At 43.3% G+C, this 24,017-nt stretch overlaps 1 protein-coding gene across 1 annotated transcript in view; it reads left to right on the top strand.

The window, feature by feature from the left end:
- The window catches only part of EGFR (epidermal growth factor receptor), a 526,637-nt gene that overhangs the window by 301,238 nt on the left and 201,382 nt on the right, over positions 1-24,017 (top strand). Inside the window, exons 4-6 of the mRNA XM_069211504.1 lie at positions 631-765; positions 12,723-12,791; positions 19,553-19,671. Coding sequence (XP_069067605.1) covers positions 631-765; positions 12,723-12,791; positions 19,553-19,671 — 323 coding nt within the window. The remainder of the gene's footprint in view (positions 1-630; positions 766-12,722; positions 12,792-19,552; positions 19,672-24,017) is intronic.

Genomic DNA, 24,017 nt, shown 5'->3' with positions numbered 1-24,017 from the left:
ACTATGAAAAAAACGAAAAGACTTTTCATTTATCTTTAAGTACACGTTTGCACGGCCATATCTGCAGCATGGTCAATGCCCTCTCAGACACCTTAAGTAATTTTCAGCATTTTAGCCAAAAGATTTGTGCCTTTCAGGCCTTGTATTTGTAGTTTCCAATTATATTTGATGACCTGAAAATTCCAACTTGGAAAATGCTTTCTGTCCAAAACCCAGGATTGGCTGAAGGCGTCACATATGACACCAATCAGTGATTGATGAAAAGGTTTAAATCAATACAAAACATTAGCACTTACTTTGGGTACCTGCTCTTCCGCTGTTTTAAGCTCACCGATGCCATCATAGACAAGAACAACCATATGCAAATCAGTCTTAGTCCTGCCTGAAAGAGAGATGCAGGCTGAACTGTAGGGCCAGGTTTTGCTCAACCTTGGTGGTTTGCCTCATGTTCATTTTAACCTGTATTAAGCTCTATCATTCTGTGACCGTACCTTTGCATGTGGTAGTGCTTGCTGCCTTCACCAGGCCATGGGGGTTGCTTTTCGTGGTGCCACTACTCATTATTGGTTATCATTGTTTGCAGTCATTCAGTTCTTATTATTTTAGTTTGCTCTTTGTATTTTCTTGCAGAAATACTTAACGGCGGCGTGAGAATTGAAAGGAACACGTTTCTCTGTCATATGGATGCAATCAAATGGGAAGACATTGTGAATACAAACGATCCCAAAAATGAAATTCTTGTTGATAATAAGTCTCCAAAGAACTGTATGTACTAATGTTCTAAATGTATTTACTGCATATGAGACCTACTTAAACGATTCCAATGTCATTTTTACGACTCAAATATTTGATTTGAGTCTGGTATTTTAATACATTTGTTTTATGTGCAACCTTGTATAATCAAAAAACAAAGATGTACATCACCTTTTACTGTTTTGTGTGATTTAACTTGTTTATTGTATAAATCTTCTATGTTCCTAAAGCTTTTTCCCAGCAGAATTAGGATGAGAACAAAACACACACCGGATGTCATATGTTAAGCCAGTCAAGGATTAACAACCATATTATACTAGAATACTTGAGAATTTGCATAAAACGAATGGTTATTTAATGTGAACAGAAAAGCTTATTTAATGTGAACAGAAAAGTTATTATTTAAGCAATCTGTATTTTCTGAGGTCAATGTAATTAAATTTCACTAGCAAATGTTAATTAGATAAAGCTCAGCGGTATTAATTATTAATGCTCATACTCAAGTATATTTGATAATCAGTCAACTTACTGAGTTTTCCTAGATTTGTGTTATTAAATAATTTTAGATTGGAGTTCATGGTTTTATTTTTTGAGGTGTTTACGGGCTGCTTGTTTTCCAATATGTATTGTTTTTCAATCTTTAGTTAATAATGAAACATCTCTGGTGAGAGGCTTGATAAATCTACCTCTCATAGATCATGAACATGTAATATGCTTAGCAAAGATGCCATATTTAAAAGGTTTGAGAAGCCAATCTGGCATGCTGTCAGGGTGGCACCAAATGCAACTTAGAAAACTGCTTTGTGCGTTTCTTCTCCTGAAATATAAGAACTATAGCTGGGTAGCTGTCAATAACAGAGTTGCTTTCTACATTGGGTTGAAAAAGACATCCTTTAGAAAGATGAACAAACCTGGTGTTGTATGTGATGTCACTTGAAGCCCTGAGAAACATTTGAACCTTGAAGTCAGTAGCAGCTGCACAATAAGTACCACTTAGTTAAGTACAAAGGTTCTGCGCAAGGTATAGTCACTTTCACACTAGGAACATGATGTTACTCAGCCTGTACATAGGCTGATTCTGTCATATTCTAGCTGACAGCCTAAATAATTCAAAGATGTATCCTTGCTACACCACTGGCAGAATGATGACAGGTTGCAGCGTAGGGCGAAAAGAAAGACAATCATTTCCATTAGTCAAACACATGCCAAAACACATTCTTCTGTGGTAATTGTTTTAGATATTTTTTACCATATCAGATATTATAAGCTCGAAATTATATAACCAGCAGATAGTCTCCTCGTATCTTGTACAATGCTAAAAACACTCTGCCCTGAATCAATGACTCTTTACTAGATTACTTTAATTCTTTGATATCACCTCAGAAACTACTCATTCCAACTTTAATCCATATTCAATGGCTTTACCCTTGTATACCACATCACAGCCTTTTAGAGCTGACATGCAGCAGCCAAAACCTGTCACAACAAAATGACTCAAACACCAGTTCTGTTGGACCAGATCTTTACAAATATAATCTGGCGCAGATCAAGTGCCATGTTACAGTTATTGCAGGAGGTACATTATTCTAATGGGAGACGTCGTCTGTTTATATCACTCTTTGTCATACAAATGCATAGTTGTTAGGTTTTACAGATTTGTAGAGGGCACTATCACCCAGGAGGATATCTTGGTGCTGAATGGGCGTGAGTAGAGCCAGAACTAGAACCTAGTGGGACTACTTAAAATGCCAGGTCTTAAGCTTTTTTGTGGAAGTCAATAAGTCAGGAGGAGGCTCTTATGTATAGCAAAAAGTTGTTCTACACCATAGGAGCTATATAGGAGGAGTGCTGATGGCCAGATCTGCTTTTCCTCATATGTGCCATGTGTGCAAGTAGTAGTCTGGGGACATGGCTGGAAGGCTTGTGAAAGCAGATGTGGCTGTTGACGCATGTTGGGCCAGTGTCATGTAGTGCCCTGAAATTGTGGGTGAGGAGTTTGAAGTTAGCTTATTTGTATATGGGGGCCAATATTAGGTGCAATATGATGTTAGTACAGCATGGGAGGTTGGGAGTGATTCTAGCCACCACGTTCTGGATTGTCTGCAGCCTTCTAATGAGTGCTTGTGGATTCTGGCACAGAGAGTGTTCCCATAGTCCAGCTTGCTTGTGACAAGAGTGTACATGACGGTTTTCCGGGTGCTGATTGGGAGCCATTTGAAAATCTTCCTCAGCATCTTCAGAGTTTGGAAGCATGAGCTGATGACAGCAGTGACTTCGGCAGTCATGTCAGGTTTGCTGTTGATGCAGAGGTTCTTGGAGTGGGTGGTGGGTTAGGTGTTGGTCCTAGCTCTACTGGTAACCAGCTGGAGTCAGTTGGAGAAGTGCCCTTCCCAAAGATTGTGATTTCGGTTTTCTCAATGTTCAGCTTTAGACAGTCGGTCTTCATTCAGTTGGAAGTTTCAGACTTTCATCCATTGAACTTGATCTGTGTACCGGGCTTCTTGTCCATGAGCAAGAGAATGAGATACACGTGGCCGGTGTAAGATAAGAGGTTGTGATAGTGGGAGCCGATGATGCTGGCTAAAGGGGTCGTGTATGCATTGAGGGTGGTCGGGCTCAAGAAAGACCTTTCCAAACTCCACAGGTGAGGTCATGGGATCTGAGGTGTACATGCCACGTTGATGGACTGGGTCTTACCAGTCAAGTAGAAGCAGTTCCATCGGAGTGCGAATCCTTGCCTTCCAATGTCAAGTGGGTGTTGTGGCTCGGTCAAGGAGGATAAGGGCCACCCTGTATCCTCTGTCCTGAGTCATGCGGATCTCACCCATAGCAGTGATGAGGGCAGTTTCCATGCTGTACTTGGGTCTAAAACCAAACTGAGTGATGTTGAGGAGTTGGGTGTCATTGGGGTATTTAGTGAGGTGTCTATTGATGTATTTCTCAAGGAACTTAGCTGTGAATGGTAGTACCATTGGCAAGTCCATGGTGGGATTCTTCAGCAATGGGAGGACAGTGGCGTGTTTTCAGGTGTTTAGGAAGGTGGTGGAAAAGATGGAGGCTTTGAGAATGGATGTGAGCTTGACACTGATGGGCTGCAGTCCATGCGCTTAGCATTGGTTCTTTGAATAGGATAGGTAGGTGTTTGGCAAGGCCTTTCCGGTTCAGCTGCGGGTTTGAGTTACTGTAAACGGTAGTAATTATGTTGCTGAACAATTGAGAGAGATTTATGTAGAGGTCTTGCGAAGGGATGTTCAAGTTGGAGGTGTCAGTTGGTGAGGTGAAATCCTTCACAATGGCAAGGAGTTATTTTCTTCTGGTGGTGCTGGCATTGATGAGGTCCACCAAAACAGCACATTTGGTGGTGCGGATCATTTGGTCGTAGCTTCCAAAAGCGGATTTGAATGTGCGCTTGTATGCATTGTCCTGGCTCTTTCTCCCGCTGTGCTTCAGTTGTTTGCAGATGTGTTTCATCAGTCTGAGTTCCTCTGTGTACCAACTGGCCTGGGGTCTTGATCTTGTTGTATTGCTATGTTTGTGGGGGGCGGAGGGAGTTAGCACGAAAGCTTATCAAATTGTTGACATTCTTAATGGCTTTCAGGAGGATTTTGCGCTGTTTTGTTCCAGTTTTGGCTGGCTGGGCTAGCAATAGTGCATGTGCACTGGACTGGAATGCTGAACTTGATGATAGCATGGTCTGTCCAGGAGACCAGTGATAGCTCGTCGACTTGAATAATCAAAGGTGGTGAAGATAGGGTCCAAGAGGTGTCCAGCGAGTGGGTAAGTCCCTTTACCCACTGGATGAGGCCCAGGCTTCCAAGTTCTACGATGAGTGCTGAGCTGAGACCAGTGTGGTTTTTTCCAGGTGTAAGTTTAGGTATCCAAGTAGGATGTAATTGCTAGCGTTGAGGGTGATTGGCGAGACAAAGTCCATGATAGAGTCAGTGAAGTTGGAACACGGACCTGGAGCTTTGCAGATGACAGTGCTGCTAAGAGATAGGTTGACTGAGATGTGGAGCTTAAAAGACAGGGGTTCCATGTTGGAGGATGATGTGTCGCCAGAACACAAGGAAGATACTTGTGAAGCCTGTCGAGCGTTTCGGTCCAGGAAGACACTAAGAGACCGAAGAGCAAGAAGACTGCAGATGGCGTCGGCGCCGACAGGACAAGGACGTTTCGAGGAGGAGGAAGAAACCTTCTCCATCCAGGAATCGGACTCGGACGAGCTCGATCCCGAAGAAACGTCGAAAACCGTGAGTAAGACGTCGAAACATAAAACTCACGAGAAGACCACAAAAGCCCAAGGGACGCCACCGCCAACAGGCCATGGCTTAACCCGAAAAATAGGTGACTGAACATCGGCACCGAAAAAGGGCACGCTGGTGTCGAAGTCATCCGACTCCGGTCGAGATACCGCCACACAGCAATCTCGGGCCCGAGATAGCGGCACCGAGCAAGTTCAGCACCGAGACAGCGGCACCAAAATAAGTCGGCACCGAGAGACAACAACGCCGAAAATAAAAAAGGTTTTGTCGGAACCGAAAAAAGTAGCCGAAAAGGTTTCGATACAGAAACATCCGGCCTCAGAACCAAAATCAAGTTCCTACACAGAGGAACAAGGACTGTCCTCACAAATGAAAATACATAGATTTGGACAGGAATTGGAGACAATGGAGCCAGACTACACCCAAAGAAGGCTCCACATCCAAAAAGAAACGGGGAAGATCAGCACTCTCCCTCCTATTAGGATGAAACGCAAACTTGCCTTCCAGGAGAAAGACAAGCAGCCACAGGCAAAGGTGGCTAAACAAGTAAGCCCGCCACCGTCTCCACAACGCTCGACGCAACCATCACCGGTAGCCACTCCACCTATGATGCAATCCCCGACTCATACAGGGATGATTCAAGATGACCCTGACGCGTGGGATCTTTATGATGCGCCAGTGTCAGATAATAGTCCTGACTGTTATCCAGCTAGACCGTCGCCACCAGAAGATAGTACAGCCTACGCACAGGTGGTGTCGAGGGCAGCGGCATTTCATAATGTCAGCCTGCATGCAGAGCCCATTGAAGATGACTTTCTATTTAATACACTGTTGTCCACACACAGCCAGTACCAGAGTCTCCCCATGCTACCTGGAATGCTAAAACACTCCAAACAAGTGTTTGAGGAGCCTGTAAAAGGAAGGGCCATTACTCCAAGAGTGGAGAAAAAATATAAACCGCCACCAACAGAACCTGTGTACATCACACAACAGCTAACACCGGACTCAGTTGTAGTAGGGGCAGCTCGCAAGAGAGCGAACTCACATACTTCAGGAGATGCTTCACCTCCAGATAAAGAAAGTCAAAAATTCGACGCAGCAGGGAAAAGGGTGGCGGCACAGGCAGCAAACCAGTGGCGTATTGCAAACTCACAGGCTTTGTTGGCCAGATACGATAGGGCTCATTGGGACGAAATACAACACTTTATAGAACATTTGCCCAAGGAGTTCCAGAAGAGAGCACAGCAAGTAGTAGAAGAAGGACAGAGTATCTCCAACAATCAGATACGGTCAGCAATGGATGCAGCAGACACAGCTGCTAGAACTGTCAACACAGCAGTGACAATAAGGAGACATGCATGGCTGCGTACATCAGGATTTAAACCAGAAATACAGCAAGCTGTGCTGAATATGCCATTTAACGGACAGCAGTTGTTTGGGCCGGAGGTGGACACTGCTATCGAAAAACTTAAGAAAGACACTGATACGGCCAAAGCCATTGGCGCTCTCTACTCTCCACAGAGCAGAGGCACATTTCGGAAAACATAGTTTAGAGGGGGGTTTCGAGGGGAAAGCACAGAACCCACAACCTCACAAACAAGGCACACTTACCAGAGCCAATATCTACAGGGAAGTTTTCGGGGACAATATAGAGGGGGACAGTTCCAAAAAAGTAGAGGAAAGTTCCAAAGTCCCAAAACTCCACAAAACAAACAGTGACTTACACGTCACAAATCCCCAACACGTAACACCTGTGGGGGGGAGACTAACCAAGTTCTACAAACAATGGGAGGAAATAACATCAGATACTTGGGTATTTAGCAATTATCCAGCATGGTTATTGCATAGAATTTCTCAATTTCCCTCCAAATGTCCCACCGAAAACACACAATGGGGGTCATTACGCGGCCCCCATTATGACATTCCTGCTGGGCCGGCGGGCGCAAACCAAGTTTGCGCCCGCCGGCCCAGCAGGAATGAGGCCGCAACATAGGAGCCGGCTTCTAATGGAGCCGGCGGTGTTGCGCCCGTGCGACGGGTGCAGTTGCACCCGTCGAGCTTTTCACTGTCTGCTATGCAGACAGTGAAAAGCTGGCCGGGGCCCCCAGGGGCCCCAGGACACCCCTTACTGCCAGCCTCTTCCTGGCGGTGCAAACCGCCAGAAACAGGCTGGTGGTAGGGGGGTCATAATCCCCAGGGCAGCGCTGCTTGCAGCGCTGCTCTGGCGGATTATCACTGCCGGGGCTAAAACTGCAGTAAACCGCCGGCCCCGGCGGTGCGACCGCGGCGCTACCGCCGTGGTCGTAATAAGGGCCTCCGTACTGCCAGCCTGTTGGCGGTACGGACACCACATTACCCCTGGCGGTCTCTGACCGCCATGGTCGTAATGACCACCAATATGTCAAAACAACACATAGACCTTCTACAACTGGAAGTACAAGCATTGTTACAAAAAGAAGCAATAGAATTAGTACCAGTTCATCAGAAAGGAACAGGAGTTTACTCCCTGTACTTTCTCATACCCAAAAAGGACAAAACTCTAAGACCTATATTAGATCTCAGAACGTTAAACACCTACATCAAATCAGATCACTTTCACATGGTGACATTACAGGACGTAATCCCATTGCTCAAACAGCAAGACTACATGACAACACTAGACCTAAAGGATGCATACTTCCATATACCGATACATCCTTCACACAGAAAGTACCTAAGGTTTGTATTCCAAGGGGTACATTACAAATTCAAGGTTTTGCCACTTGGGATAACAACTGCACCAAGAGTTTTTACAAAATGCCTGGCAGTGGTAGCTGTGCATATCAGAAGACAGCAAATACACGTGTTCCCATACCTAGACGATTGGCTAATCAAAACCAACACGCAAAAAAGGTGTTCACAACATACAAAGTATGTTATCGACACACTCCACAAACTAGGGTTCTCAATCAACTACACAAAGTCGCACATTCAGCCGTGCCAAACACAACAATACTTAGGGGCGACAATCAACACAACAAAAGCGGTTGCCACTCCAAGTCCACAAAGGGTACAAGCCTTTCACAAGGTAATACAGATAATGTATCCAGAAAAAAAAATACAGGTCAAGATGGTAATGAAACTACTAGGCATGATGTCCTCATGCATAGCCATTGTCCCAAACGCCAGATTGCACATGCGGCCCTTACAACAGTGCCTAGCATCACAATGGTCACAGGCACAGGGTCAACTTCTAGATCTAGTGTTGATAGACCGCCAAACATACACCTCGCTTCTATGGTGGAGCAACATAAATTTAAACCAAGGGCGGCCTTTCCAAGACCCAGTGCCTCAATACATAATAACTACGGATGCCTCCATGATAGGATGGGGAGCTCATGTCAATCAACACAGCATCCAGGGACAATGGGACACTCAGCAAAGACAACTTCACATAAATCACTTAGAACTACTGGCAGTATTTCTAGCGCTAAAAGCATTTCAACCCATAATAAGACAAAAACACATCCTTGTCAAAACAGACAACATGACAACGATGTATTATCTAAACAAACAAGGAGGAACACACTCAACTCAGTTGTGTCTTCTAGCACAGAAAATATGGTATTGGGCGATTCACAACCACATTCGCCTAATAGCACAGTTTATTCCAGGGATTCAGAATCAGTTAGCAGACAATCTTTCTCGGGATCATCAACAGATCCACAAATGGGAGATTCACCCTGAAATAATAAACACTTACTTCCAAAGATGGGGAACACCACAAATAGACCTATTTGCAACAAAAGAAAACGCAAAATGCCAAAACTTCGCATCCAGATACCCACAAGATCAGTCTCAAGGCAATGCGTTATGGATGAGTTGGTCAGGGATATTTGCATATGCTTTTCCCCCTCTCCCACTCCTTCCATATCTAGTAAACAAATTGAGTCAAAACAAACTCAAACTTATACTAATAGCACCAACTTTGGCAAGACAACCTTGGTACACAACACTACTAGACCTCTCAGTAGTGCCTCATGTCAAACTACCAAACAAACCAGATCTGTTAACTCAACACAAACAACAGATCAGACACCCAAATACAGCATTGCTGAATCTAGCAATTTGGCTCCTGAAATCTTAGAATTCGGACACTTAGACCTTACACAGGAATGTATGGAGGTCATAAAACAAGCTAGGAAACCAACCACTAGACATTGCTATGCAAATAAGTGGAAAAGATTTGTTTATTATTGCCACAATAATCAAATCCAGCCATTACACGCATCTGCTAAAGACACTGTAAGCTACTTACTACATTTGCAAAAGTCGAAGCTAGCTTTTTCATCCATTAAAATACATCTTACCGCAATTTCAGCTTATCTGCAAATTACACACTCAACTTCATTATTTAGGATACCAGTCATTAAAGCATTTATGGAAGGCCTAAAGAGAATTATACCACCAAGAACACCACCAGTTCCTTCGTGGAACCTCAACATTGTCTTAACTCGCCTCATGAGTCCTCCCTTCGAACCTATGCACTCATGTGAAATGCAATACTTAACATGGAAGGTTGCATTTCTAATTGCTATCAGATCTCTAAGAAGAGTAAGTGAGATACAAGCATTTACCATATAAGAACCATTTATTCAGATACACAGGCATAAAGTAGTCTTACGAACAAATCCTAAATTCTTACCAAAAGTCATATCACCGTTCCACTTGAGCCAAACAGTAGAACTACCAGTGTTCTTTCCACAACCAGAGTCTGTAGCTGAAAGAGCACTACATACATTAGACGTCAAAAGAGCGTTAATGTACTACATTGACAGAACAAAACTAATCTGAAAAACAAAACAATTATTTATTGCTTTCCAAAAACCTCATACAGGAAATCCAATTTCTAAACAAGGCATTGCTAGATGGATAGTTAAGTGCATTCAAACCTGTTATCTTAAAGCAAAAAGAGAACTGCCTATTACACCAAGGGCACACTCAACTAGAAAGAAAGGTGCTACTAGGAAATATTCCAATGACCGAAATATGTAAGGCAGCTACATGGTCTACGCCTCATACATTTACCAAACACTACTGTGTAGATGTGTTAACGGCACAACAAGCCACAGTAGGTCAAGCAGTACTATGAACATTGTTTCAAACAACTTCAACTCCTACAGGCTGAGCCACTGCTTTTGGGGTGATAACTGCTTACTAGTCTATACACAGCATGTGTATCTGCAGCTACACATGCCATCGAACGGAAAATGTCACTTACCCAGTGTACATCTGTTCGTGGCATTAGTCGCTGCAGATTCACATGCGCCCACCCGCCTCCCCGGGAGCCTGTAGCCGTTTAGAAGTTAATCTTGAACATTTGTAAATTTGTAAATATATTACTTTAAACTACATTATGTACATACGTATTCACTCCATTGCATGGGCACTATTACTATAATACACAACTTCTACCTCACCCTCTGCGGGGAAAACAATCTAAGATGGAGTCGACGCCCAAGCGCAATGGAGCCGAAATGGGAGGAGTCCCTCGATCTCGTGACTCGAAAAGACTTCTTCGAAGAAAAACAACTTGTAACACTCCGAGCCCAACACTAGATGGCGGGATGTGCACAGAATGTGAATCTGCAGCGACTAATGCCACGAACAGATGTACACTGGGTAAGTGACATTTTCCATATATATATATATATATATATATATATATATATATATATATATATCCATTCAACTTCCCTAGATTATAGGTTTTGAACTGCATGGTGTTTCAACTGCTAATAGCTCTTTCAGGCCCTTTATGTTTTTTTAAACTGTTAATTCTGTTTCTTCAGAATGGGCAAAATTAATCAATGCTCTTTCCCATCATCTTACCACAGCAGCTTTACACTCTGTGTGCTGAATTTGCTTGATGATTTTCTATGTGAAACAGTATAATTTGCTTTTCAAATCTATCCAAGTTGATCACAGAAAAACATTCTCCTTGTGAAACCTGCCTTGGTGGAACTTTTATTTCACTTAGTCCAATATATCTGGCTATTATTTTAATGGTAACTGCTTCTAACTTCCATGTCCCCATAAATACGATCAGTGTGGCTGGGCTGTCTCAACAGGCTGCTTCCATCTTTCCATTTTGTTAAGTTAGAAACACATTTTCCAGCCACAGATATCATCTGCCCCATCCCTCCCATGGGAAGTGGCTTTACCTCTAAGTGGAAAAAAACAATAAAAGTGTTACAACAGACCTGGCTTCACCAAGCAAATAGCCTTGACCTTTCAAATAACTCCCCTTTTCTGTGTGGGGATGGATTGTGATATAAAAGTCAGTTTCTATTAATGCCATTGATTGGCATGAAAATATTCAGAAGAAGTCTTCCTCCGAGACTACAGGTCCAAACGGTTATCACCAGCAACAGATTAATGCTCACATTGACGTGGGCTCACCACTGTACAATAAAATGGGTGGGCAGAGGCTTAATTCACAAGAAAGACAGTTGTTCTGAGAATATAAGCATTCGAAATATATTTTCAGACATTGTTTATTTTTACAGTCAATGGTGCAGCAAAATATAAAATACATAGACACAATAAATGATGTCATTTTGTTAGCTGGAGATTGTTTCCAACCATCAATAATTATGACGAGGTCTTCATCCGGACTGAATAATTATAACAGGGAAGGGGTGAAGTAAAGTGAAAATTACCTTGTTTGTCAATTTGCAAAAATGCATTGGCTATCGAAGGCGTAAAGCTTAGTGGATGGAGAACAAAAGAAAACATCTGACCTTATTAGAGGAGGAGATGAGAGTCTGATTGCTAATCCCTAAGCCTTGACTGACAGCTGCAGCACCCAAATGTATTGTTACAATCCTGAGTGAATTTGGTCTGCCGAACGTTTGGTTCTATTGCAGAGTAATTAAACACCCAGAGCCAGAGACAGCCATGCACCTCCACAGGTACCACTGCTGATCTACACATGAACAGCCTCGCTCCTAAAATCTGTCCACTACTAAGGGACATCCTTTGGCCAAGACAGACTCACTGCAATCACCCTTTTTGTGTCACTCACCATGTTTCATTCCCAACACAGACCACTGGAAGAAAGAGCAAGGGACAGAACTATAGTGCTCAGGCTAAATCAAAACAGAACATGGGCCCCCAGAAAAGAGGGATGTCCTAGAAGTTAATACTCCCATACCTTCCAGTACCTTGGTGTTCTATAAATGTCTCCAAGGTAATTCGACAAAGCCTCTCTACAAAGCAAAACTACCTAACATATATGAGAGTTTAGGATTAGATGAGGTGCACAATAGGCACGCGCTAATATAAACATTTGATTGGGTATAAATGAGATGGCAAACAAGGCAGAGCAGTATTGTATTTTACTTTACATAATTAGCGGCAGCACTCTTTACCAAGTACTTTAGTCCATTAAACCTTCTCATGCGCAGCAGCTTATGCAGAATTCTAAGTAACCATAAAGTGGATGCAGGCTTGGAGTCAAACTGTGACAAAATGCACTTGCTTCTAATTAAGTGAAAGTTGTCAATTGCTGTTTGCTAATCTAAAATGATAATCAAGTGATATTTAAATAACAGAAATGTTCAGTAGTTTATAATCACTTTAAAATTAAAATGTCTTTATATTACTTAATAAGATGCTATTTGCAGCCTATTCGATGTTTCATCCTTTATTATGTCTCAACTCTAGGTCCAAAGTGTGATTCAAGTTGCTTACATGGAGCTTGCTGGGGACCAGGTCCTGAAAATTGTCAACGTTGTAAGTTTAAATATAATTATTAATATTAGTACAAAAATCTTTTAACATTTGTGCCCTTTCTATTCACACTCTCTGTTATCTCCCAAAGTCCATGTAATAACGTTCATGTTACTGTTGTGATAAGTCTGCTATTATTAAGGCAAAATGGGATACAACTGATTTCTTTTTTTTGTAATGACCTAATGCTCGCCCACGTTTCGTGACTCAATTCCAATCATGAGGTTCACTTGTTTTTAGCTGGGCAATATAGTGACCTGGTTTCTCTTGGAAAGAGTGCCCAAGGAGTGTTCCTTTCTTATATTTGGCATGCAGGGATTTAGAGAATCTGCAAGGCAGGTTATCAGAGAGTGGATGATAGCCGTGACAAGAGTTGTGATTGAACTCTCACGCCATCTGATCAGGGTCCCTACAGGGGTAAAGTCTTTCACCTGAAAGTATCGCTTTGCTCACTCTTTGATTGATTGGTCTGAGCAACATCTCTAAATGTCAGAGTAGGATGAGTAGGGTAAGTAGTGTAACAGTAGATGAAATAGCAATACAAATGGTTTTGTCTGAGCAGTAACCCTAACTTTCAGGGAAGCATGTTTAAGGTCAGTGTGTAACAGCACATTAAATAGAAACACAGTTAAAGAAATAGAGAGCTTAAACAGTCAAACAAGGCATTAGCAAAACGAATAAAATGTATTACCGAAAAGCCAGAACAATGAAGAAAACTGGTTAAGCAATTCATGAATTATTGAAAAACAAACAGTTCCCATAATGACCAACGGGAACAACCTTTCAATAAAGGTTAGTTGCAAAATATTTTAAAAAATGAAGAGGTTCCTATCGGAGTGTGGCTGGACCTACAGACCAAGTGACCTTCCCTTGTGAGGACACGCTAATTGCCCCATAGGGGTCAAGTATTTTACTTTTTGATTAAGAATGTTCTGTTGGGAAAAAAAAAACCTGTCCGGGGCTATAACCACAAAGAGGCAGCCTCATGTGAGGCATCTTTGCAGTCAGCTATGCAGAGTTGTAATTCTTACCAAAATAAATTGAGTTAAACAAAACATATCCATTGCTTCCTAGAGGACAGTTCTGACCCGCTCCATAGAACACAGAAGAAAAAGGTCTATGGAAAGGGTCAGCACTTCCCTCAACCATTATTCTATGGTTACTAATGGTTTGGAACATTTCTCTGATCCTGTGTTGTCTGCTGATAGATTGAACACAACAAGGGTTTCATGAAGTGAGGCTTTAGCCTCATAATTCACCATAGGTAATTTCTTTAGCAATGGAATGTTCTCATTTTATACAACTACAAAATTATAGTTTTCCTGGTGTTGATAAAAAAAAAAAAAAACAAAGCTTGGTGGTGTTCAATGTAGTATCTGCCCTATGTTACTGGTTTCTGGCAGTTCCTCAGTGTTGGTTCCAGAAAAAACAGTTCATTAACATACAAACCTAGGGCAATTAGCACAAGTGGCACAATTGATCCCAACGTATTTTCAGCCCTCCAATCAGGCAGAAAACAGTAATTAGCTCCCCTGGACCACAGTCTTCTCTATTCAGGAACTTTGAGCTTCCTGGAAATGCAACAGAGTACCCTGTCTGCCAACCTCTCTGTCTGCCCATCTTATTAGGAGAAGGGTGGACCATAAGTATTCTGTCAGTGGAGCCCCTGTTGGCTTTGTTTGATGGAATACTTCCTCTAATGGCCCAACGGCATAGAGGCTGTCGGAGGAAGAGCATTATATTGTCTGCCTTATTTAGCATTGACAGTGTCATTCTTTTTCTTGTTCTCTGTCACTGCCAGTGACTTGGTGGTGAGGGACAGGGAAAAAAAAACAATAATGACACCACACCATGGGAGAAAACTCCCACAGAATTGGGTTCATTAGTTATTTTGTTTTTCATCTCGACACACACTATTCCATCTGCCAAACTATAAATCAGGCAATATGCCTTCAATAGAACAGGACATTATCTGTAAAGTCCCTTGCTTACTCATTACAAAGGGTAAAATATCACACTGCATTTAAGAAATATTTTAAATAATGCTGTTTGAATTACAGGAGGCCAACTTTTCATGTCAAAGAATGTTTCCCCTATGAAAATGGATAGAGCAGGAACAAGTAAAAACAGAGAACTGATGAAGCATAATGGGCACAGCTTACTGATGTGTTTTCAAGACACAACAATAATCAGTGCACAGTGATCTCTTCAAAGAATTGACAGGGCAAGAACAGCACTGGTCGAATAATATCTATTAGACTTTACATAGTAACCAAAACTATCCACATTAAGGGACTTGTGTTTTAGGAGGATTGATGCTCCAAATTAAGTGATTTGTTCACTTGCTCTGTAAAAAGAGACAGAAGCAACTTCTGATTAGTCTATTCTCCTCCATATACCTCCCTCTACATAACTGTTACAACAGTTGCATGGCTTGCCAGCAAAAAAAGAGATTGAGCTGAAGTAAAAAAAACAGTGATGGTTGGAATGCTTGAACTAATGTCAGCCACTTGTAATTAGTCAGACTGACTCCCAGTCCATCTTTATTTTGATCACCTCAGATGAAACCCAGCTATATGCAAATCAGCCTTGATCCTGCTCCAATAGGAACAGTCCAGCCTGAACTTACAAGATATGCCCTCTCTGAACCTGAACACAAGCAACCCAAGGCAAGCTTTGCCATGACTGGGGCCCGTCAGTAGGTACAGCTTCACCCTAGTGGTACAGTGAGAACAGGACCCATGTCTGGGCATACCCAACCAATCTAGGGCATTGCACTGAAGCAAACAAAACAGCGATGTGTGGAATGCTCGAAGCGGTCTCAGCCAAAGCTAATAACTTGAGCCGAATCCCAGTCCATTTGTTTTATTTTGCTCACCATGTCACCTCAGATTTGACCTAGCTATGTACAAATCAGCTAGTTCAGGATGGACTGTTCCTATAAGGAGCAGGGTGATTACTGATGTGGATAAGGTAAGCCTTTCTGTAAAGTGGCATGAAGGGTGAGCAAAGATGGACTAAAAAGCACCCCAGAGCAATTGCCAGAGGCTGAGATTAATCCAAGCATTTCATCTATCACATTGCTGTTGTTACAGTTGGCAGCCTAAGTTCCCAGACATGGTTCCTGTGCTCTCTATACCTTAGAAATCAAGCTACACCCTACTGAGCATACATTAGGTAAAACCGTTCTGGGGATGCTGTGGTTCCTTATAGGGGTGGCCTTACTTGTTTGTTTGGAACTTACTGTTCCCATGGGAAGGGGGGTCGGTACTGATTTCCTTAAGGTGGTCCTTTATCTGGATTAGCATGATGGATGAAAAACGATGGACTGTAATGTGGCCCAGAGTGATTGCCAGGGGCTGAGATTAATCCAAGCTTTCCATCTGTTACTTTGTTGTTGTTGCAGTTTCTGCAAAAAGTGTTTGAAGACACATGAGGCCCAGTCAGTCTTCACACCAGAAAAGCTGGATTTATTCTCATGTTAATACCCTTGATCCCCTGGACAACCCAACTTTGTTCCTGAAATGACCACTCTATGTTGGGTCTCCACTGCTCAGCCCCTACACAGGAAAACTAACAATACTGCCTACTGTTTGGGCTGTCTGAGGGAACACTGCCAGTATGCCCACTTCATCGTAGAGTCAAACCCATATTTTCATTTTCACTGCTTTCAGTCCCCTCCGGTCATCACTGTTCTACAGTGTACCATTTGACATGCTGCTCCCATTCTCTCAGGTCACCCCACCCATCGGGTTAGCGGGATATTGCTACATCTCTTCCTCAATGCCAAGAACATACTTCACTGTCCTCCCACCCTGCTATTAGCTGCCAGGCTTCTGTCTGTTGCTCACTCTGAGCACCATACCAGCAAGCCTTGTGTGTGTAAAATCTGTTCAGCATAGAACCCAGAAAGTACTCCGGACTCACTCCCTTCACTGTACTGTAGTTCATCTTCTTTGCGCAATATTCAGTTGATGCCAGTCCCATGAATCCCCAGAAAGAGCACATTATACTTCATTGTCTGGGTCTCCACCCTCAAGCCACAGGAATATAAGCAATACACTTACACTGTCTGAGTAAGCTGTATCTGTCCAGCATTGTGCCATGCTTAACCAGGTGCCATCCAAAATGGATTCCACTGGCCACAGCAAACATACATTTCCCACAGAGCCTCGCCATGATGTATGGGCCACACATGCACAATGCACGCATGCACTCAGCATGCACACTATCTTTCAATGTAATGGTCTAGGTACCTCATTGAAGTGGACCTTTTCTCTCGACCCCAGTCTTCTGTGGTGCAGAATAAAGTTCTGTACAGGACTATTAATTCAACACAAATTAGTGTGCTGCTACAACTGTTTCAAGACAACAAACTAAGATGTGGACATTAGTCCCATGTTGAAAAAAGAAAGAAAGCTTGTTTTGCCACTCCAGCTCACAGAAAACCTGGCATTACTATGAAGAGGACCGGCTTCAGCAAACACACACACACTAGATTAGTCTGCTAGCTGGGCCTGTAAAATATCAGGGTACCAGTCTCACATGCAGTTAGGTCACTTAAGGTAGGGGTACAAGCCTGTATATCAAGCAGAGGATTTTCCCATCCCAACAATTATCACAAAACCATTATAAGTAAGAAGTATTTCTGATGTCTGTCTGCTAGCATACCTCGCAAAGTGACCATGTACCTATACATGCAAATATTGCATTACAGCGTTGGGGAGGCCAAGATGGCTTCTGTGCTAGATGTTCTGCGACTTGGTTATTCCAAAGGTTGCAAGGCTGTTTGAAGGCTTTCTGCAGAGCCACCCATGTCCAGGAAAATGATTCATCTGGCACAGTCACTGGACACAACAGCCAATCATGCTATGACCATTTTGCTTTAAGCAGTAGGAGCATATTGATCCAATATGAAGATTGGGGAAAACCAAAACAGTCATTCTCCTCACAAAGCAGAAAGGGACATATTTTGTAGGTGGTTACTCGTCCTCTCTGCATGTAAGAAGCCTCCACTTTTAACACTGCAATCATAAAAGCCAATGTTAACACAAAGGGCATGATTCTTAGGTGGACAGTATCCAGGGTGCCATTAGAAAATAGCAGATTCTTGGTCTGCACCTTTGGTAGACGATCACCTCATTTTGGATTTATTTATATGCCGGATCTCCTGCCAGTAGACACTTCTATCAGGCCGATGATGCATGCTGAATCCACCAAGGACATTGGAGCTTCTGGTGTCCCATTGACAGTGGGGGTCTATCACCATGTTTGGCTGAGTTATCGCCATGAAAAATTATCATGTGAAGTGTTGTGGACATTCGCCAAAAGGTTGACTATTTACTCCCTACCATGAGCAGATAATTTATGTGGGCACAAATAATGTAACCAAATGGAAAATTCTAATATATTATGCAGCCCTCAGCATAATTTTCACTAGATTTCACATCAAACTACACACCTCCACAGACAGCCTCTTGCTATAGACCTGTTATTGACATGGCAGAAAAGTTAAAATGTGGCTGAATTATTAATATCAGTGTGGCGAAGGGTAGTGAATCTGCAAGCAGCCTTTCAGGACTTCCTTAATCACATCTTGGTTTGATTGTGAGTTGCACAACACAAGCTGAACAGAGACAAAACATAAGTTGTCGTCCTCAGAGGATCCAGAGTGCTTTGGTTCATTTTATGGTAGTGAGCTTCTATGGGTCTCTTATTTCAGTACCTTAAGCCCATAGACTTTCTTCTAACTCAAATTGCCAAAATATCTTCTTTTTGCTATGTGTTTTTACACTGCTTCCACTTGCTTATCCCTTCTTGTCGTAAACCATCTCAACATCACAAAGCTGCTCATACCTTTAAGACTGGACTATGAAAACGCAGCCTGCCTTTTTAGGGGCGAGCGCAAAGAGCTCTGTCCCCTGCTGTAATCTCTCTTTGGGCATCTAACCACACCCATGTCATGTCAATCACTTACATTGGATCGTGGGCTTGCCTTTTAAAATCCGCTTGCTTTCATTTGTGAAAGGCATGCATACGTCATGTGTTTTCAGGTATTTAGTCCACCTACACAGCACCGGTAAACCACTGAAAACATATAAGGTTCGATGTTTTCAGCATGGTTTCTGGGCTACTTTATCTTTTTATGTTCCACGCAACGCGATCGTGCTGGGGTTTACATAGCGCAAATGCAAGACCCGTTGCATTGCAAGTGCTTGTTATGGTTTGCCTCTGGGGCAAAACTAGACCAAAACAACACTTGAACTAGAGAAATAGGAGGATTTCTAGACCATATAACCTTACTTGTGTACCACCCAAATCGCCACACCACTTGGAACTTACGTTTGTAAGGATTGCTGGACCACTACAAAATTACCTCGTCGAGCTCACCGTTTTCACCTGGTGTACACGAATACAAAGCTCGTTCAGTTGAGGATTTGCGCTGTGGTATTGCAGACCAAAAAAAAAAAAACACCTACCACACGTGACACCCATTCATTATGCAGGGATCACTGGATAACTACCTCCCTTGTTAGCAGAGACAAAGTACCGAAGAGGCATAGCTGAGTTTTGTAGTTAAGGACAGGCGCTTTCAATATGTCAACATATTTTTCCCGATCAGCTCACAAATATTGTCCCTGTTTTCTTGGCAAACTATAGGAACGTGCTTTATTTCACAATTCCCTCAATGTTTAACAGTCCTCAGTATTCCTCATGATGTGTGATGAAATTTGTGACCCACTCTTTGTTCTTATCTTTTTCAGTTACGAAGTTGATCTGTGCCCAGCAGTGTTCACGGCGCTGCAGAGGAAGGATGCCAGATGACTGCTGTCACAGCCACTGCGCATCTGGCTGCACAGGACCTCGAGAAAGTGACTGCTTGGTAAGATACATATTTATAGCATGCTTTCTCTTCTAGATCTCCCTTGATTTTTAAGATCAAAGCTGTTGAGTTCTGTTAGAAATGGGGTTTCTGGTTGGCTAGGGTATGCACCTCAGCCAGGCAGAACTTACCCACTCTAGTCAGGGCAAGGGAGTTACACGTCCAAGATAACCCCTGCTAACCCCCTTGGTAGCTTGGCACGAGCAGTCAGGCTTAACCTGGAGGCAATGTGTAAAGCGTTTGCACAACACACACAACACATGTGACGCAATATCCCCACCACAAAGGAAACACAACACCAGATTATATGAAAATATACTGTATTGTACACAAGGCAATTATCAGACCAAACATCACATATCAGTACTATCCTGCTACCTTAGCAGTTGTCAGAACGTTACACATTAGTTACTCTGCAACCTAGCAGTAGTCACACATAACACACAGGGTAGTCAGTATTCTCAACATAAGCAGTAGTCAGGAAAACACATTATTACATCACAGCACTTGTCATAAGAATATCATAAAATGCCCATAGTAGGAACATTAGAAAACATATGGCAAGTTAGAAAAACATATGAGCAAGCATGTCCATAAAAGGAACATTTGCATACACGTATGTAAAAACATCAAACGCAGGTAGGTAATATATGAATCAAACAAAAGTCTGTAGAAAGAACTTTGGATGGCAACTATATTGGTCCTTTAAACAGTACCTGGTTGGATGAAGACACCTCCAGTGCATAGAAGGTGAACAATGGGGCCCCGGCGCTCCTATGCGCAAAACGGGGCCTCCCTTATACTCTGGGGTCAGAGGAGGGCGACATGCACCTCCTCTCTTTTATAGACAGGCCCCTCCGGGGACCGTGATTACTGGGGGCCCCACAGGGCCTCAACCGGCCCTCACAAGGGGGGCCAAAACCAGCAAAAACAACTTAGGGCAGGAGGGGGGTACCACGCACCCCCTCCGGTTTAATGACAGGCCCGTCCCAGGACCCACGCTCTCTGGGGCCCCCCCCCGGGCCTCCACTGGCCCTTCCACCAAGGGGGGGGGGCACAATAATGCCTGTTTTACCTAACAGCAGAAAAGGAGCATCCTGCTCCTAACGCAGAGGCCGGGGGGAAGGGGGCATTCCCCGCGCCTTCCCCTCGTCCTGCCGTGAAGACAAGAAGATCGGACCCCTCCTGGGGCCCGAGCAGACACTCGCCTGCACCCGATGCCGTGCGCGAGTGTTCTTCCAGCTTCCCGGGCCGCTGCGGTGATCTTATTTAAAGGGGCACCCAAGGCTCCATAAGCGTGCTGCAAACCACGGAGAAGCACCCCTCGTGAAGAAATGGATGCGGGGGTCAAGGGCCACAGCACCCTGCCCCTGGGGAGCAGAATCTTAAGACAAGGTCCTCAGGTGGAGGGCCCAGCTACAGGCCAGCACAAGGGAAAGGCAGCAAGTGGCAAGTCCTTCACAGTGACCAGGCAGGTCACAGGTCAGCACAGCAGCAGTAGTCCATGGCGGTTCCTGGTGAGTCCTTTCAGCCTTTGGTGTCCAGTTCCAGGATGATTCCAAGAGTCTCCAAATTGTGGGGAAAATTCCCCTGTACTTATAGTCAGTTCTTACAGGGTTTTACAATGGTAGGGAGAGGAGGATCCAGCCAGTTACAACTGGTTCTGGGAGTGCCCCCTCTCTCCTTTCAGCACAGGCTCCAAACATCAGTGGGGGGTTAACGACCCTATTGTGTGAGGCCAGGGCACAGTCTTTACAAATGCAGGTGTGCCCCGCCTCTCCCTTCTCTCAGCCCAGGAAGACTATTCAGTATGCAGATGCATCTCTGTGACACCTCCACCCTCCCTGTGTACAGGCTGTCTGAAAAGTATGCACAAAGCCCCAACTGTCACTCTGCCCAGACGTGGATTGGAGTCAAGTTGCAAAACACCAGAGTCATAAGCACAGATAAATGCGCACTTTCTAGAAGTGGCATTTCTGTGATAGTAATAAAAAATACACCCACACCATTAGGCAGCATTTATTATCACCATCACAACCATACCAAACACGCCTACGCTACCCCTCATAAATCAGACAATACCCCTCACACAGAAGGCAGGGCATTTCTAATGCAATCCTATGAGAAGGCAGCACTCACAGCAGTGAGACACCAGTTAGGCTGTTTGTCACTACCAGGACAGGCCACGCAACTTGGCACATGTCCTGCCTTTCTACATACATGGCACCCTGCCCATAGAGCTAGCTAGGGCGTACCTTAGGGGTGACTTACATGTAGTAAAAGGGGAGCTCTGGGCCTGGCAAGTAAGTTTAGATGCCAGGTCCCTCTGGCAGAAAACTGCGCACACAGGCCCTGCGCTAGCAGGCCTGAGACAGGTTTGAAAGTCTACTTCAGTGGGTGGCGCAAGCAGCGCTGCAGGCCCACTAGTAGTATTTAATTTACAGGCCCTGGGTATGGAGATACCACTGTACATGGGACTTATAGGTAAATAAATATGCCAATTAGGTATAAGCCAATCATACCAACTTTAGATGGGAGAGCACCTGCACTTTAGCACTGGTCAGCAGTGATAAAGTGCTCAGAGTCCTAGAGCCAACAGTGAGAGATCAGAAAAACCAGGAGGAAGGAGGCAAAAAGACTGGGGATGACCCTGTGTAAGGCAAAAAGTCCAACAAGTTCCATCATAGAAAAAGTGTAATTATAAGTATCATAGGCTATAATGTAGTAGCATCCCATCCGCCAAATCTAAATAATGTTAAGTGTCTTGATCGATCAATCCTTTTGTACAAATCACTGACTATTTTATCCCATAATATTTTTGGGTATTTGAGCATGGTATCTGTTTTTTACATATCTGCAATTAGAAATAGCAATCGAGGTTGAAACTCCGTTTCTAGGAAGTTGACATTTTAATTCTGCTGAGATTTATGAACAATGAAAAGACTGACAAAAATATTAATTTGGATTATAAAAATTCTGGCACCTCAGAATCACTAATACAATGACATCAGGGAGCATATACTAATAACCTATATTTGACAATTATAATATGCTACTCTTACTAGAATCAAACTGGGATGTAATAACTTCGATCCACAGGCAGATAATATGGTAAAGCAGACAGCCACTGACTCAGGAAAATCCTCTAATTTGTTACAAAAAAGCCATGGTACAAAACAGAAGCACGTTTGCGGATGGGTAGCCGAATACCCCGTGGTTGTGCTAAAAGAGAAGACCACGTGCTTGTCTGGGTAGTGTTTCAGTATTGTGTGTGAGGTCCGCAGGTGTGGTCTTGTGTGTTTGTTGCTTGGTAAACATTGAAGCGAAGAGGAGTGATAGAAATAATGCATAAGCATGAGCTGCTAGCATCATAATATGTCAAAGCAAAATTATAGTGGCGCATAAGCCTGGGTGCATAACTAACTTTGAGAATGGACATAGTCGTTCATGCAGATACCAACCAACTTCAGAGTGCTATGTGTAGCTTTGGTGATCAAGACTCAACTGGGCGAAAGAGTGGGTGCATGATTAAATAAAGGTGAAGTGATAGCACGTGGGGAGAGTATTAGAAAAGGAATAAAATAGTGAAAGACACATATTAAGGATGATATGATCAAATGTAACCATTGGTGCAGTAGTGGTATGGCCTATTTGGAGACAAACAAACAGCTGATATGAGACACTGGAGCCTTTGACAACCAGTTTTTCAGACTAAGGCCCAGTTTTACCAAGATCTTTGCAGCAAAAAGCTGCAAAAAGTCTGCAGTATTGTGTGAACGTGAAACAATGTCATTGGTAGTGCTTGTGCTAATTAAGCTTTGTACGCCCTTATGCTAAACATGATTTATCATTGCCCAACAGGACAAAAGCTGAGTGAACTATGATTTGCATGAGGTTTGTTCTCAAGGCACACTCTCAAAGGCAAAACGTGTTGAATTTTGTGAAATTGCACATACTGGGTCTGAAATATCACACGTTTTACATTTTGGATTTTTCTTTTATTACATGGTGTTAGGATTCCAAGCAAAACCAAGTTCCACTACTTTGTATGCCTCTAGTTGATCTGACTTTGCATGAAATCTTAAAGGTGTTTGGACTGTTCCCGACCCATTAGGTCCACTTTGCAGAGACATGATGAGGTTTCATTATACTCAACGTGAGCAATAGTGGGCTATGTCGACCATTTAAGACCCCGTCTGGTTCCAAAACGTTTGTTGCACAGCGCTTGCTGTGAATGTTCAAGGTAAAGGTTGTGCATTAGGCCATTGTAATGCTTGACAGCAGCAGGCCTATATCGGTTCTTATTGGCCACTGCTGCTTCATTGCCTTCAATTGCGAGCTCCACA

This window comes from Pleurodeles waltl, chromosome 10 (assembly GCF_031143425.1).
Source record: "Pleurodeles waltl isolate 20211129_DDA chromosome 10, aPleWal1.hap1.20221129, whole genome shotgun sequence".
NCBI lineage: Eukaryota > Metazoa > Chordata > Amphibia > Caudata > Salamandridae > Pleurodeles > Pleurodeles waltl.
Note: the sequence above shows the minus strand (reverse complement) of the source record. Positions and strands in the feature narration are given on the sequence as shown.